Source organism: Limulus polyphemus, unplaced genomic scaffold, assembly GCF_000517525.1.
Source record: "Limulus polyphemus unplaced genomic scaffold, Limulus_polyphemus-2.1.2 Scaffold719, whole genome shotgun sequence".
Taxonomy (NCBI): domain Eukaryota; kingdom Metazoa; phylum Arthropoda; class Merostomata; order Xiphosura; family Limulidae; genus Limulus; species Limulus polyphemus.
Window position 1 is genome coordinate 349,240 of NW_013666329.1, and position 15,898 is coordinate 365,137.

At 31.5% G+C, this 15,898-nt stretch overlaps 2 protein-coding genes across 5 annotated transcripts in view; both read left to right on the top strand.

Moving 5' to 3' along the window:
* The first annotated feature begins 744 nt into the window (after positions 1-744).
* LOC106460154 lies at positions 745-7,975 on the top strand. The gene is made up of 3 exons (XM_013919841.2): positions 745-903; positions 5,419-5,726; positions 6,758-7,975. Exons 2-3 carry the CDS (start codon positions 5,504-5,506, stop codon positions 7,687-7,689), a joined length of 1,155 nt encoding a protein of 384 aa, XP_013775295.1. The 5' UTR covers positions 745-903; positions 5,419-5,503; the 3' UTR covers positions 7,690-7,975.
* A 2,840-nt stretch (positions 7,976-10,815) lies between these two features.
* LOC106460153 (monoacylglycerol lipase ABHD12-like) overlaps positions 10,816-15,898 on the top strand; it is a 10,040-nt gene continuing 4,957 nt past the window's right edge. The window contains exons 1-2 of one of the 4 annotated variants that reach the window (XM_022386803.1): positions 10,818-10,854; positions 13,206-13,246. The gene's annotated coding sequence lies outside the window, so the exon portion shown is untranslated. Of the gene's footprint in view, positions 10,855-13,162; positions 13,247-13,634; positions 13,785-15,898 lie in introns of those variants that run through there. The other 3 variants (XM_022386805.1, XM_022386804.1, XM_013919840.2) reach the window with 3 other exon arrangements.

Sequence of the window (15,898 nt, forward strand, 5' to 3'; positions counted from 1 at the left end):
TCAGCCCTCCATATAAAGGGAAAGGTCTAATAATCTAACATAGAGTAAAAATTACTCACTTTCCCTTCAATTACATGTTGCATTTTTGTTTTTATTTTCAAATCATATGTTTTATTGCTAAAAAAGGCAGTATCTTTTAAATACTTTGTTTTAAACTTTGATTTAGAACGAATAAATCTATCACGAGAAAAAATAGTTGAAGAACTACCATAAGGCATTTCGAGAACTACTTATCTCACAGTTTTAAGAAATAAAGAGGTTATTGACATGAGACGTCATAACGAAAATACATAAAGTTAATCGTATTTTTATCAAATAAAGTAACTTATGATTTTTACTAATTTACTCTTTTATAAATATCTAAACATAAGTCACTGGTTGAAAACTAATATATTATATATGTATATTCAAGAAAAGAAAAAAAAAACTGTGACACACATAAAGAAGTTCACCTTTCCAAAATAACAGCCAAGACATGCCTTAAACGTCATTGCAAACGTAGCTGATGCAATCGACCTCGGGAAACTAACGAACTTAAACACACGCGATGAAATATAATTCAACAGAAATATTTATAAAGTGAAATATATGCAATGGAAGTCTCAATTATTTTTCCCAAATATTTGTCTGTATAAATGATATTCTAAATGTAATTTCTTTTTTCAGGTCATGCATTTTGATAAAATGTCTTGCAGTCGGAGTAATATATTTGTACGTAGAATAATAACCTCAGATTTCCCAATCGCCGATTAACTGCTACGTCACCTACATTCCTCTCTCTCATGTCGACGAAAAGGATTACGAATTTCCACACAGAATTTAGAATATCGCTTTTTAAAATGGTTTAGCACTCAAAAGAGAGGCTAGCACCTTCGGTGCGGTAGAAAATACATTCAGAATGGCGTAAGTAAAGTTTTTCTTTTTTTTTAATATGAAAAAGTTTATTTTATTGTATTAATATTTTGTAGTCTTAACCCTAACACTAACAGTGTATGTTAACAAGAAAGGTTAAAATTAAAGTAGTAAGTTAGGCTTAACATTATTCCATATGATTGTTAATCTAATTTTGCCAATAGAACTGTAAGTTAGTATTCACAGAACTGTTTACACCGTGATATGTTTTTCTCCAATCATGAAAACTGAGTGAGATTCTTTCGAAAATAAACGTACAACCACCTCCAAATTACATGAATCTTACATGGTGTAAAAACTCGCATATTATTAGTTTAGTAGTAGTATGAGCACTATATACTGCTAGTACTGTTATTCTATCCCATCATTTACCATGACCTTTGTTGTAATTTTTCTCTAAAGCGCCAATGTATCCTCATCATACTTAAAAGATAAAATTTTAAAACAAATTATCATAAAATATTTCAGGTTGTGACAAGGCTCTCTTTGAAAATTATTAATATATGTTAAGCGACCAATCATGTACGCTAAATATCTTAATATTTGGTGTAAGTGGCGAATATAAAAACATGCAGGAGCTCTTTATGTAACTATAAAGAACCAAAACATGCATCTTAAAATATTTTGGTACTTTCTGAAAAATGCAGAAGATATAACAGTGTAATGCTATGTAACGCTACAAGTATATATCAGTTCAGTACCAATTTCTTTATTACAGTATAATATATATATAAATCTCAACCACCATGATTACATACTACACAGTAGCATGGGAGAGTGGGTGAAAATATTATCATCTCCGACTACCCATGGGTTCCATCCAAAATCACTTTCCTAATTATGACACCACCATAAATGGTGCAGAGACATCTCTGTGCACAAAACATTCATAAAGTTTATAACCGAGTTGGCCATGTAGTAATGGTAATATTTTGGGATGGAACATTTAAAAAATCTTTTACTACTTACCAGTATAACTGTGGGACAGAAATATGCATTTTGGTAGGGTAGAAGACATCTTCAGCTAAAACAGCTTTATTTTTCTAATTGGGTGGTTGGTTATCTTCTAGAATGGGTTGCCTTCAGTTTGTAAATGCAATTATTTTGAGGGGGTTTAGAAGAAGGCTTGATAAAATGTGAATGTTAGTGGTTAGTTTGAGCATTTATTTGTAAAGTTTTAGTTTAGTGGATGGACCAACAAGTTCCCCGTTGTCCTTAAATTATATGTATAAAATGTCCATGTTTTAACTCTTTATACTTACATAAAAGGCTAGGTATGTTTAAGCACCAAAAAGTAAATTTATTTTTAATAAAAAGAATTTTTGAATTTAAATATTCCAGTCTAAGACACTGTTCATTCTAACTATTACAAATATGGTCAAAATTTTGAATTATGCATGCTCAATATTGTATTCAAATGACACAATGTTGCACATTTAACCCAGCTAACTCCAACTCCACCTACAAAGTTTGGTCCTGCTGGTTCCAGAACAGTAGGTGGAGTTAGCTGAACATAAATACTAAACTATCAGCTGAATTAATACAGAATAATGAAGTTATCCCAGTATTAAATAAACTGTTAAACTAGAATTTGTAGTTAGAACAAAATGTTTTGAAAGACAGCTCTTAATAACCACATGACACACTCAGATTAACCCAAGCAAATAAACCATGTCAGTTTGTTTTGGACATCTTTGTAGTCAATGGATTTATTAAAACAATGTATAAGGTAAGAGCCTTCCAATATTTAGACTATTCGTTAAGTCTCCCTGTACATAATACTTAACAGTTAAAAACAAAAGAGTTATGGATTGCTGTGTTCTATCATTTCTGATGTATGCATCAGAATGTTGGATTGCCAAATATGGAAAAGAGAATTGAAGCAATTGAGTTGTGGTTCTTAAGCACATCTTGAAGGTACACTGGACATGTAACACCTCAAATGAAGATATTCTGTCAAGAGCAGGTTGCAGGAGGAAGCTGTTGACTAACATTAGAAAGAGATAGTTGGAGTTTCTCGGACACATTATGAGGAAAGAAGAAACTGAAAGTCTAATTGTAACTGGAAAGACTGAAGGAAGGATAGACCATGGAAGACAGAGGTTGACTTATATTAACAGCCTATCTAAATGATAAATGTATCAACATTGGAAATACTTTGTGCCCAAGGAGAAGAGATCTGTGAAAGACCATGGTCCTGTTTGGATATGGCACGTAGAGAGAGAGAGATAAATAATACTAATAGTAACTTACACTCCTTCATTTAAAGCAGCATTAAGAAAATGTTTTGCTTATTGTGTCAAGAGAGCAGCATTAAGAAAATATATTGATTATGGTGTCAAGACGTGTAACAGAAAAACAAAAAGTACACCATTAACACGTATTTAGGGGAACTCTAATTTGTTATGCAAATGACCTATATTCAATTGTAAAACATTCTCTAGCATTGCTATAATTTTCACCATTAATATGTGATAATGGTCAACTATATGCCAAGTTTATTTTACTTCAAAATAAAATTATTATTTAAACATTTTGTGGTGCAAAAACACACCATAGATACTGACCAGGTATCTGAGAGGTGGAAGTATTATCACTGTCCTTCAGCATTGATAAAATGTATAGCAAAGACCGGGTCCCAAATATTTGCTTCATAGTTAGTAGTTAGTTTATTTCAACCATTTTGAGCTATCAAGTAACTGTAAATGATTACTTATAAATTTCTTACAAAATATAAAAATAATTGCAATCAATATCTTGTGGTTTTCTTTGATAATAATGCAACTTGACCATACTTTACTTTATAAAACATGTTTCTGCACATGCATAACACAAATAAATGTCACTGTAAGCGTAGGACTGGAATACATTCTGAAATTTAACTCTGCAGTGTAAAAACTCAAGATTTTCAGACATACATAAATAAATTTTGTTAATTATAACTATATTTTGCTGTAATCCTACAAATGGTATAGAACTTACATCTTCACCCTACTATTCAACATGCTGTTTTTTTATATGAACGTCCTCAGAATTTATTCCAGGTGGGGGCTAGCCATTGCAGAGCACAGGTCATTTGCCTTGAAGTTTGAATGCAATGCTCTGGCTGACTTATGTAAACATAATTTCTTCATTTATATTTAAATAGTATTATTTTCTAATACATTTTTAAAATAAATGATTAAAATAACATTTTCTTCTACGGATGCCCATATATACTCTTCATATTTAAAAAAATTTCCAACATAATTTCATTTTACAAATCACTGGTTGGACCACATTTGGAGTATTGTGTTCAGACTTGGGTGCCTTACCTTAGGAAAGGCACAAAATTGATCGGAAGGATTTGGATAAAGGCTACTATATGATACCTGGGAGGGAAAGGTTATCATACTAGGATAGGTTAAGATCTCTGAAATTGTGCTCTTGAAAAAATGAAGAGTTGGTTTGGATCCAATTGAGATATGAAAGATTATTAATGGAACTGATAGTGTTGATGCATCAATATTTTCAGGAGTCCTTATCTATTTAAGGTAGTCCCCTCCTGCCAAAATGCCCAGAAGGTCATTCAGACATGATTGGAGTTTTAAGAGTAGGTTCATAACATCAACTGATGAGCTATAGTATAAATCTTGACACTGGGTACCTTACACAAGTTTTTTGGGGATTTTGTTTTGTGTGTGTATAGACACCCTTTTATGATAGTGGCCCAGGAGCTTGATTGGTACACTGGGGCTTCTGTGGATCATAATGAGGAGGCTTTGAACCCTGCAGCAGAGCATTGACATAGCAGAAGTATGGCAAAAAATCTGACTAATGTTTTTTCCATTAACAAGATAAATTTCAAAGTTTTACTCGCACTTTAGAGCAGGAACTACAAGTAATGTTTTATTAGATTAGATAGCCAATATTCCTGATTAACCGGCAATAAATTTGTGCATTTGTTGTTGAACCAAGGTTTCTAGTTAGAATTGTGTGTTGTTGGTCTAATATGTGGTATGTATTTGTGAGTAATCAAGATCAAACATTGTTCTAAGTGGGGGGTTTTTCTTTAAGACAAAATGAGTTTTTAACATGAGTTTTACTAGTAATGTTCATAGAATACATCTCAAAAACAGTCTTTCAAGTCAAAAGTACCATTTTAAAATTATTCTCTGGGACTAAACTACATTGTGCATCTTATTGGTTTATAAACATGATGTGGTTATATTAACCTCTTAGATTATTTGAATTTTTATTGTCAGCTATAATACTGAGTTGAAAATGTAGTATTTTCTTTTTGCATTTTTATGTGTGATTAATTTAGCAACTTTGTAAGTGATGTATTGTGTTTGTGTAGTTATAAAACAATCTTCTTGAGCATAAACAGAATTTATTGTTCTATTACTACTCACGTGCTAAACCTTCGACATAAGCCCCATAATCATTAATTAATTTAAGGTTTTTGTATTTGTGTTAATGTTTCTATTTTTGATGTAAATTCCTATTTGTTTGTTGTTTTTTTAGGTTTCAAGGGTTTTTGCTTCCTTCACACCTGTTTCGGCAGAGAAACAGCTAGATCAACAGATATCAATTCAAAACCAAGGCAGTTATGGAAAAGTTCAGTTTTTCAGAGACAGCAGGGGTATGGAGCTTGGAGCAAGCTCTGTTCCCCGATGCTATGATAAATGTAGAAGAGTCTGACTTCAGTGATAGTGATGTTCTCCTGAAAGAAGTAGATTCAGATTTCAACAAATCCACTGTTTCAGTTCCTACAAATAACCAACAGTCTTATCCTGAGATTATTACAGAGGAACAAAATGTGGATGATAATGGTGTGTATGCACATGTAACACTCCAAATGCATAATAAATTTAGTGAAAATGAAAGCCCTTTTTGAAACTGAATGATTGCTACATCTGAAATTATCAAAACATAAAACAAAATTTAATGTGACTGTTGCAACAAAATATCACATGCTTGCTGAATGGTAGCTTTGTAAATGAATAGCAATGGATTATAATACATCCTCTTACATGAAAATACCATACATGTGGCATTATTATTATTATTATTCATTTTATATATATATATATATAAATAAGCACTAAATATTAGGTATTCATGGGTACCAGGTAATACTCAGCTCTGGCCAAGTGTCAAAGCTACTCATCTAAACTATCAATAAATAATAAGTTTTAACTTGTAACATTCTTATTTTATATATCTTACCTTCATGGGGAAAGGAAATGGTGGTGATGATAAGTTTAAGAAAAGAAATGTTTAGCAAGTCTATTTTTTGACTGTTAACAATGGCCTTTCAATTACATAATCTGGTAATGTACAATTGCTGAGTTATCACATGGTGTTAACCAGAAAGTCTGAAAAATATATTGAGAGTTGTCAGTTTTCATTTATTAAATTGTTTTTAGAAAGGTAAATGCCAATTTTTCTATTCAGGAATCTAGCTTACATCTTCAAATGCTCCACAAGATATTGTGTAGCCAAGAATAATAAGTTTACATACAAACTAAGTAGTAAATGAACATATTTAGTACTCTAATTACGTAAACATTTATAATATTGTTGCAATAAATTGATTTTTGTATGTTAGAATGAGGCTTTAAAAAACAAAGTCAAAATTTAAGTAGTATATTGCTTTTCTGTGATGTAAAATATTGATTATATTTTGTACTACTGCCAGTTAACATGCTATATTTTAACTCATATTTAGGTAATAAAATAGGTATTCATATAATTTTTGTAATTTATGAGAAAGAAAATCTTTTATTTTTTTTAATTTCCCATTTAGTTACATAAATTACTTCATCTAATTGGATTTACACAAAAACTTTTTGTTTTTTAGATCTGCAAGATTGGATGGATAAAAACATGGACATGTCCGTCCTGGAATGTCTGGAGCTGCAATTTGATCCCCTGGATGATCCTTTGGTGAAGAATGGGGACCCTTTTGCCCTCTTTACATCCTTGGTGGATAAAACAGAGATTGTTAACTCAAACCTCAACTCTTCTGATGATGTCATTGAATCCTTTAATTCCACAAAGAGTATTAATTCTTCAGACACTATAACTGGTTCAGCAAATCTATATTCTGAAGGAATTATTGGTTTGTCTGTGAATACCTGCACTCCACCAGAATCACCTGTTGGAAAAGTACCAGACATATCTTCAGTCTTGGGTTCTGTCAGTAACAATGGTGACACTTCACCAGTAGTTGAAAATTCATCTGATTCATCATGTGAAGTTTCAAATAACACCAAAAACTCTTTCGCTAGTTTTCAAATTAGTAGTGAAGATGAGGCTTTTAGCATTTTGGAGTCCATAATATCCAGTTCAACAGATTTACCATTTGATTTAAAATATTCTTTAGAAACGTCAGTCAATTCTGATGCTTCTCCAGTTAGTAATTCAGACTTTGTAGAATTAGAAAATGAACTTTCAGGAGACATTGAAGTCAAACAGTCCAGAATTACACCATATGGCACTGCACCCTCTGCCCTTGAGAAGCCAAGCTCTCGTATAAAATCAGTTACTGGTTCTGTTGTTAAAGGGACTTTTTCAGATAAGCGAAAAGAGCGTAAAAAGCGACAAAACAAAGAAGCTGCAACGAGGTACCGCGAGAAGAAACGGGCTGAGTCTATGGTTTTGGTAGATGAGGAAGCTTCTTTAAAGAAGCAAAACCAAGAACTAAAAGAAAAGGTACAACAGCTGAGTAATGAAATATCTTATCTGAAGGGTCTGATGGAGCTTTTTAAGGCCAGATATTTGAAAAAATGACAAGGCACAATAGATAATTAATGTCTCACTTTACATATATGTTTTGTGTTCTTGTAGATACTGTGTTTTAGTTTTATAATGCTTTTGTCTATATGATATAAAATCAAGGACCAGTGGGTGAATGTAAAATTAATTGCTTATTTTAATTTAATTACATATTAGATGTCATTTTTTAGTAGAAATGCATAATTATCTACCTGAACTGTCAAGGATTCTGGTTTTTATTTTCCATTTTTGTGTAATCAAGAGTTTGTGAATCAATAAAAAGCCCTCATTAATATAAGTTTTCAATGTATTTTACTGGTTTTTGTGTACGTAATTGTAAATATACTTGTATCGTATTGAACTATAGTAGTAAATACAATTAAGTTCGAAAGGTAACTAGAGTAACGGTGTAGGACCACAGCTGTACCAAATGCTGGGATGCCACTTGTTTCTAAACAGATCTTTACAAAAGTATATCACAGTAGCTGCATGTATGTTTGAAATAAAGAGAAATAAACATTAAAAAGTAGTAAAATTCATCTTGTTCAAAAAGCAAATGTCTAGTAAAAAAAGGACCTGTACAAAACAAAGTTCCACTAGTAATTATTAATGTGAATTATAGTTTGACAACTGTAGCACATGTATTATTTTAATGGTGAATTGCTCTCCACAATCATTTGATTAAAACTGATAGCTTAAGTGCCTAGAGGCATTTAGAAACTATGAAATAAGGGAATAGCATAGTAGTCGAAGAGCTGCATCTGTTAGCAATCTTGTTCTAAATTGTAAAGAATGAGCATAAAAAGTAGTGATATTTGATAAAAGAAATTAAATTTCCCAAAACAAGTATAATAAAGGCATAATTTATATAAAGGTGATATATATATATACATACATACATACATACATACAAAAAAAGCTTAGTTATATAAAAGGGCAAACCCTGTAAAGATGTACAGTAAAAGCAGGTAAGTTAAATAAAAAAGTTGTGTTAAACTTGCCATGTTTTTTATATTAATGTTGGAAGTTGTCCCAATTTCATGTTCCCCAGTGGCACAGCAGTATGTCTGCGTACTTACAACACTAAAAATCGGGTTTTGATACCCGTAGTGAGCAGAGCACAGGTAGCCCATTGTGTAGCTTTGTGCTTAACTTCAAACAAACCCAATTTCAATACAAGATGGAGGCTTGAAGTGAATAGTCTGGTCACTTATCCTATGTGCTGAATAAGGTGCTGTTCTGGTTGAAATTTATTGGTTTTAACTTAAAGGTGTTTTCTCAATGGCCTGTTTATAAATAATGTCCAATTTTTTTACCTAGATTTGATAATGGAATGAGGAAAAAGGGACTATTTTTACAGCCCTTTCATATTTTAAAACAGACAAATATTACTTTTTTTTTGTTACACAAAATCATACCTACAAGAAAGTTTGAATGTGAAGACCTCATAGAAATAATTCGTTATAAAAAAAAAAAGAGGGTTTGCCTGTCACAAATTTAAATCTCTTAATTTTACGACCGCAAAAGCTGTTTACATTTTCCATGTAATGGTATGAAACAATCAAGAAGGATCGTCACTTGGAAAACCACAATTTGTTTTAACAACATATCCATTTAATTATTGCGTACGTTGAACAGTTGGAGAGGACACAGGCATTCATGCTATTCCATAGGAAAATATATAAGTCAAAGCAGCACACATGGATTTCTGTGTGATCAGACTTGAAACAAGTGCTGAAAAACTAGTCCTCGTACATTAGATGTATTATGGACAGCCTGCGGTGTGTAGTTACGGATTTTGTGCATGGCCGCCAGACGACAGCGTTGTTTTGCTATGGTAACTGTGCTGCATGGTTATCAGTTCGAGCATGACAATACAAATGACGTGGTGAGGCAACAAAATGGTTTTAATATAACGTATTCCACTTCTACATAAGCTTGAATAAATAAAAACAAAACTAGCCATAAATTATCCTGAAAAAAAAAGCTCCATTACTTACAAAGGCTTGCATTGGCTAAAGTTATTAAATGTTGTTAAGCCAAACATTTCAATTGGAAATCACCAATGAAAGAGGATATTTCAAATTTAATGTGCAAACTAATGTTCTGTCGAAGCATGTATGTCCTCTTCCCCCCCCCCAAAAAAAATTATACTTTTAAATCATTGTTTACTCATTTATTTTTTTAATAGCATAATGAGCTTCTATACACAAATATCTGAGTGAGTTTGACCAAAACAATTGAACAATGTTCAAAGACAAATAAAAGCAGTGACTTCTTTGGACAATGGGCAGCTCTTGTACTGGATATCTGACTCTAAACCTGCAGATAATCTGAATTATGTAATCCTTTCCAGACTGAGGGAGCACATCAATGCATGCCATAACAAAAGTACAACGCAAGCGCTAACTACGTCACTATTGGTCATTCCAATACAAAATGACACGCCCTCGAGATGGTAAATAACCACTGCCTTCCTTTACTATACTGTCATCTTTTCGGCGAGAAAGTGCATGCGACACAAAAAAAAGAATGACCTAGAACAATAAAAAAACTATGAGGAAGTAATCTACTACATACCATGATCAACATTTTACTGTTAAAACCACAAACAGCTTGAAATATTTTGAAAATTGTATGCGAACAGGGAAGACTCATCATATACTAAACTAAATAGACAGGAAACACTATGTATACTCGCCATACTTCAAATATGATATTTTTCGTAATCGTACTTTCGTGAAATTAGTCTAATATATAACAGCCATATATTCATTATAAACGTTCTTACTTATTAACCTGCTAAGTAATTTGTTATTGCAAGATTTTATTGGAGTTCGCATATTATAACACTAAAAGTCTGGTTTTGACATCCGTGATGGGACAACATATACATATAGCCCAATGTGAAGCTTTGGGCTTAATGAACAAACAAGTATAAATATCTGTGTATATCTTTAAACTTGAATGTTGCGAGATGAATGACAACTCATCACTGATAAATATTATTTACATATGACTGTTTAATAAATTGTAATATTTAGGTTAAAAAGTTCGTAAAACTATTACAAAAAATATACGTTCTAAAACATACATTTGAAAAGTGACACCTAACGGTAGACTTTTTCGATAGTTGCCAAAGGGGTAATCACCTTGGTAGATGTGAAGAACGGAGATGTGGTACGTTTCAAGTAAACTTATTTATTTGATATTATTACGACAGTGTGTATAAAGTAGTAGTATTATTTGCAATTATATTAACATGTATTTGCTATTCTACATGGTTTTGTTTGTAAGAAATACCTTTGTAACTATCTAAATTTGGGTAAAACTTCCGCCGTTGGGCTTACATTGGCAAACACACAAAAAGAAAGAAATCGACACTTACTAGTGACAATGAAGATGAACTGCAGTTTTGGAAGTTGAATTTTTTATTTATTGTTGGAAGCTAAGCATGAGTTATAGTCGTTCAATTTTATTAATGTTTTACGTTTTATTTGCATTAGTCGTATATATATATATATGTAATACTCTTATAATTTATATCTTGATTTTAAAACATTTCAAAGTAGTAATATGTGTTAAAACATAGATCAGTATTTATACACAAATACTACTGAAAGTTTGAAACTGAGACAAAATGTGTTTTGACCATATTTTGAATCATAATTTACATATAATATTCATTACCATATAAAGTTTCGAAACGGCTTGAAGTTGAATGAGTAACCAAGAAAACTATTAGAAGTTTAACGTAGTAAATAACGTACCTAATGATTACAAAATCTTGTCGAAACGTTGTATATTTATTAACATGATAAACTTATAATAGTTATCTTTGTTACCCATTTAAAATTTCAAGCCATCTTCAAACTTCATTAATATTAGGCACAAAATGGATTCTTTTCATCAAATTCACATCCTTAATTGAAAGGAATCTAAGGATTTGCACGAACAGTAGCACCGGGCAGATAGCCAAAAATAACGTAAATTAGGTCATATTTCATCAGTTCCTGTTGGAATGGTCTTGAAAAAAGGTTATTGAACTTGAACATTCTTTAGAGTTCAAGAACATGGATCAACGTTTCTGAGATTGGATTGACAGCCCTTTTGAAATCATATAAACTAGTGGCAGTCAAGAGAATTAGTAAATGATAACTGTTTTTAAATAGTGTTTTCGTATTAGGTACTCGGGAATTTTGGTATGTTATATTTTCTTTACGTACCTTTTTAACATTGAGTTGTTTGGTATTTTTTTTTAAAACACCTGTAATATACTAGCTTTGTTATGTAAAACTAGATCAAAATATAACATTCGTTGAATTTCTGTTTTACATTTTAGTTTATCATGATGAGTGGTATTGAAAATAAAATTAATCTGTGAATATATTCATCTAATTTTTAAAGTTAACAACTAAGGCTACATACATTATTGTATTTGTACTATCATCCTGTCAATGTCATATTATTTTGTTTTCAGTTATATAATTACATAGTTTTTATTGGTATGTATTGGGCCCATCATAAAAATAGTTGTACCATGTAAATATTGTAGAGGAGTTATTCATTTTTAGTTAAAGTTTTTATATAGGAAATAATTTGTGGTTTAGCTTTGTTTTTATTATTTAATGTATTACTACTTGTAACTAGAATATTATTACATGTTCTGTAAATTGAATGCATTTTTAAGTATATAGCCTATGATGATAAGTTTTAAGAATGAACAACATAGTAGAAGTCTATTCAATTTATACTGATCATCTCTATCAGTAGGCAGTTGAAACCAAACAGTAGTCTATCGAAATGTAACTTTTCATAACTGTATGTCTGTTAATCAAATCTAACGAAAATAAATATTATGAACATAAAACAATATCAGGGGATATATGTATACAATTGTACAGTTTAAAAACAATTGAGTTTAGGACAAATCTTGGTCTAGGTTTCAGAAGGTTGTAAAACATTTGGCATAACTCTGTGATATAAAGACAACAATGGTTCATTTGGCCTTCATGTTAGATAAAGAAAGTGTTTTAACTGGAACCTAGTCTGTTTTTTCTAAACCTTAAACTTCTGTCCTTTCATTTTATTAGTTTTCAGGAATACAGTTCAAAGATTCTCAGGTCACTCTTACCAACATATTCAGGCCAGAAAATTAAGATGTTTAAACAGTTAACCTTTCTAAAACCCTAAAAATGTTGAAGCCTAAATCATGTATCCTGTATTTGTTCTGTACTACATTAGAGACAAATGCACCTATTTTAACTTCTTGCAATATCTCTAGTTAATTAGTTAATCTAGACATTGCTGAGGTAACCTTTACAGCAGATTAATGTATTTGTCTTGTAATATGAAGAAATATTTCCAATGTCTCTCGATTAGTAAGTAATCAGTCTTAATTATGTAAAAATAAAAGAAATATTCTTAAGCTTATGTTATCTGTAACTAATTTCTAGAACCTAGTTTTTTCCGTCAAAATATAAGTTAAGAAATCATAACACCTTCCTCTGTGATAATCCTTCTTTCTTCAGGATCATCTTAGTCCAAGTAGCCTGCCTCTAAACCCTTTCTGGTAAGTTAATATCTTTTCGTAGATGAGGAGACCAAACTTTACGCAGTATTCAAAGTCACCCAATTGAGACCTAAATAGAGATTTGTATAGAGATATAATGTAACATCCAAAATAGCATTCAGTGTTTTAAGTGCTATGTTGCAATTCATTTTTTTTTATCTTTAATTATTGCAATTACATTAGGAGTATCACCCTTCCCCTCCTCATTGTTGTGTTATTACCATTCATGGAGATGCATGTAATATTTTTTTAATAAGAACTGCAGTACTAAGTTCACACACTAGATGGAGCCTGGTCATATTTTTAAATGTAGGTGACAGTGCAGGATTTGTCTGGGCAATGCCTCTGGTCTGGTGTTGCCCTTGAATAAGTAAAGGTTTATAATTTAAGTAGATGTATAACAAGGAAAGTTTAAGAGGAGAATATTGTAGTCCTTTGCACTGATAGTTTGAATACCCCATCCATCCAGAATATAAAGAGGCAAACAAATAATGTAAATTTGATTTGCCAGTTAATGTCTCTGAAGTCTGTACCTGTAGTAAGTGTTTTGCTGTTTTTATATCTCATTAAAAGTATTCATTTACTCTTACTGTAATGTTAGTATATAAAAACGTTATTTTTATAAATAATTGTTATATATACATATTTGTGAGTACATAAACTGTAACTGTAAGTTGTTGATTTTTACTGTCACTACAGTTGTACATTTTGTAAGAATTAATACAGTAAAGACAACATTTATTTCACCAGCAAAATGAATTAACTAGTACTTTGATTTTATAATGTAAAAAAGGGGATTATTGTTTATCTACTGTTTTATGGTACACGTGACATATGTACATGTATAGAAAAAAAGTTTGCCAAAATTGTAAGTGGAATACAGAGTATTCTGTACGTCATTCTTTGGTTTGTATAATTTTTAAGTTGTTATTCACTTGTATATAGCAGGCATGACACAATACATGTTTTTTTAATTGCAGTATTGGTAGACTTTTTTTTTTTCGTTTTATATATATATTTATACCACTGCAGTTTTGACTTTCTCAACCTGTTTCTCTTATATGTTGAACTGAGATCATGACACCATAACTCCTCTCTCCTCTCTCTCTGTTGTAATTAGGCTTAAAAAAATTTGCTGTATTTGAAATCCACTGGTGATAAACAAGAAAAAAAAAAGAATATACCAGAAGTGAAATTACTTTTGGTTTTTGTTATCTCATACCTTGGCCAAGCCTTAAACTTTTCATTATTCAAGATTCAGCTCTGTTTATCCTCCTTCTCCTAGTACATGTTAATAATTTTGAAGTGATATATTAGTAAATACAGTGGGCCAACTGTCGATGAATTACAAAGACTGATGCGTGCACCAGTTATGTGTTTTTCATTGTTAAATTTAATATGTGTGTTTAATATTGTTAATAAACACAACAGGCTATCTAGAAAGTTAAATATAAAACTAGTATGTGTATGCCAGTTTCTTGTATTTTCCATTGATAAAGTTAAAGTGTATCTATACATAATTGTCTTGGCAGTTTATAGTCTGTAAACTTTTTAGTTTATTTATAAGTGATATAAACATTATTGATTAGTTAGTCTAGACATCATATGGACCTACATTGATGCCCATGTTATAAATTTTGGTAACAGAGACTTTGGTGATTTACCTAGTTCATATGCTGGCATTCTTTATGGATTACCTGAAATACATAAACATTGTTGATTGGAATAATATATGATGATTGATAAAAACATAATCTCACACTAGTATTCCTTGATTAGGATTTGTTTAAGTTGTTTATTCTTTAAGGTAAAAGTGTAAATCTAATGTAATGTTTCAAGAAATTGAAATTATTAGGTTGTCAAGAAATTAATGTCACTTTCTTTTAGACGAAAAAACCCAAACAACTTGTATATCAAACAAAACATTTAGTAAATGAAATAGTCTCCGTTCTTATTGATTATGGTTTTCCATCTTACAGTCAGGTTGTTAATGCTCTGATTAAAGAAATCACTTGGCTTTAAAGCAAAAAACACGTCGATGTCCTCTTTAACACTTTCCACATTTGCATATGTTTTCCCATTAAGATGGTGTTGCAATGAACAAAAAAGATGGTAATCTGATGGTGCCATACCTGGAGAATATGTGGGTGGGGGAGAACTTCCAAGTCAATTCCATAATCTTGTGTTGCATCAAACATGCCAAATGTGGACATGCATTGTCATGGAGAAGAATACCTTTCCGATTGACAAGTGAAGGACGTTTCTGATGAAGGGTTTGATTTAAACGTACCAGTTGCTGACTACAGATCTTTGCATTGATAGTTCGCTGTGGATTGAGGAGTTCAAAATGAATTACTCATTTGATGTCCCACCAAATGCAAAGCATCACTTTCTGCGGATGGAGTCCAGGTTTTAGGGTCGGAAGTGGATTTTGTCTAGGACTGAGCCATTGTTTTTGGTGTTTAATATTCGCATAGAGAATCCATTTTTCATCACTGGTGACAATTTTGTCCAAAAATGGTTCATGCGTATTACGCGCCAGAACAGACGAAGCAATGTTCACACATTGGAAACGATGATCATTGGAGAGTTCATGAGGCACCCAAACACCTTCTTTATGGAGTTTTCCCATATTCCTTAGATGTTTACATA

Excerpts from the sequence above, each read along its gene's own strand:
- LOC106460154 (XM_013919841.2), top strand. The coding sequence starts at position 5,504 with ATGGAAAAGTTCAGTTTTTCAGAGACAGCAGGGGTATGGAGCTTGGAG. Across the intron at positions 5,727-6,757 it reads ACAAAATGTGGATGATAATG|ATCTGCAAGATTGGATGGAT; the intron begins GTGTGTATGCAC and ends TTTGTTTTTTAG.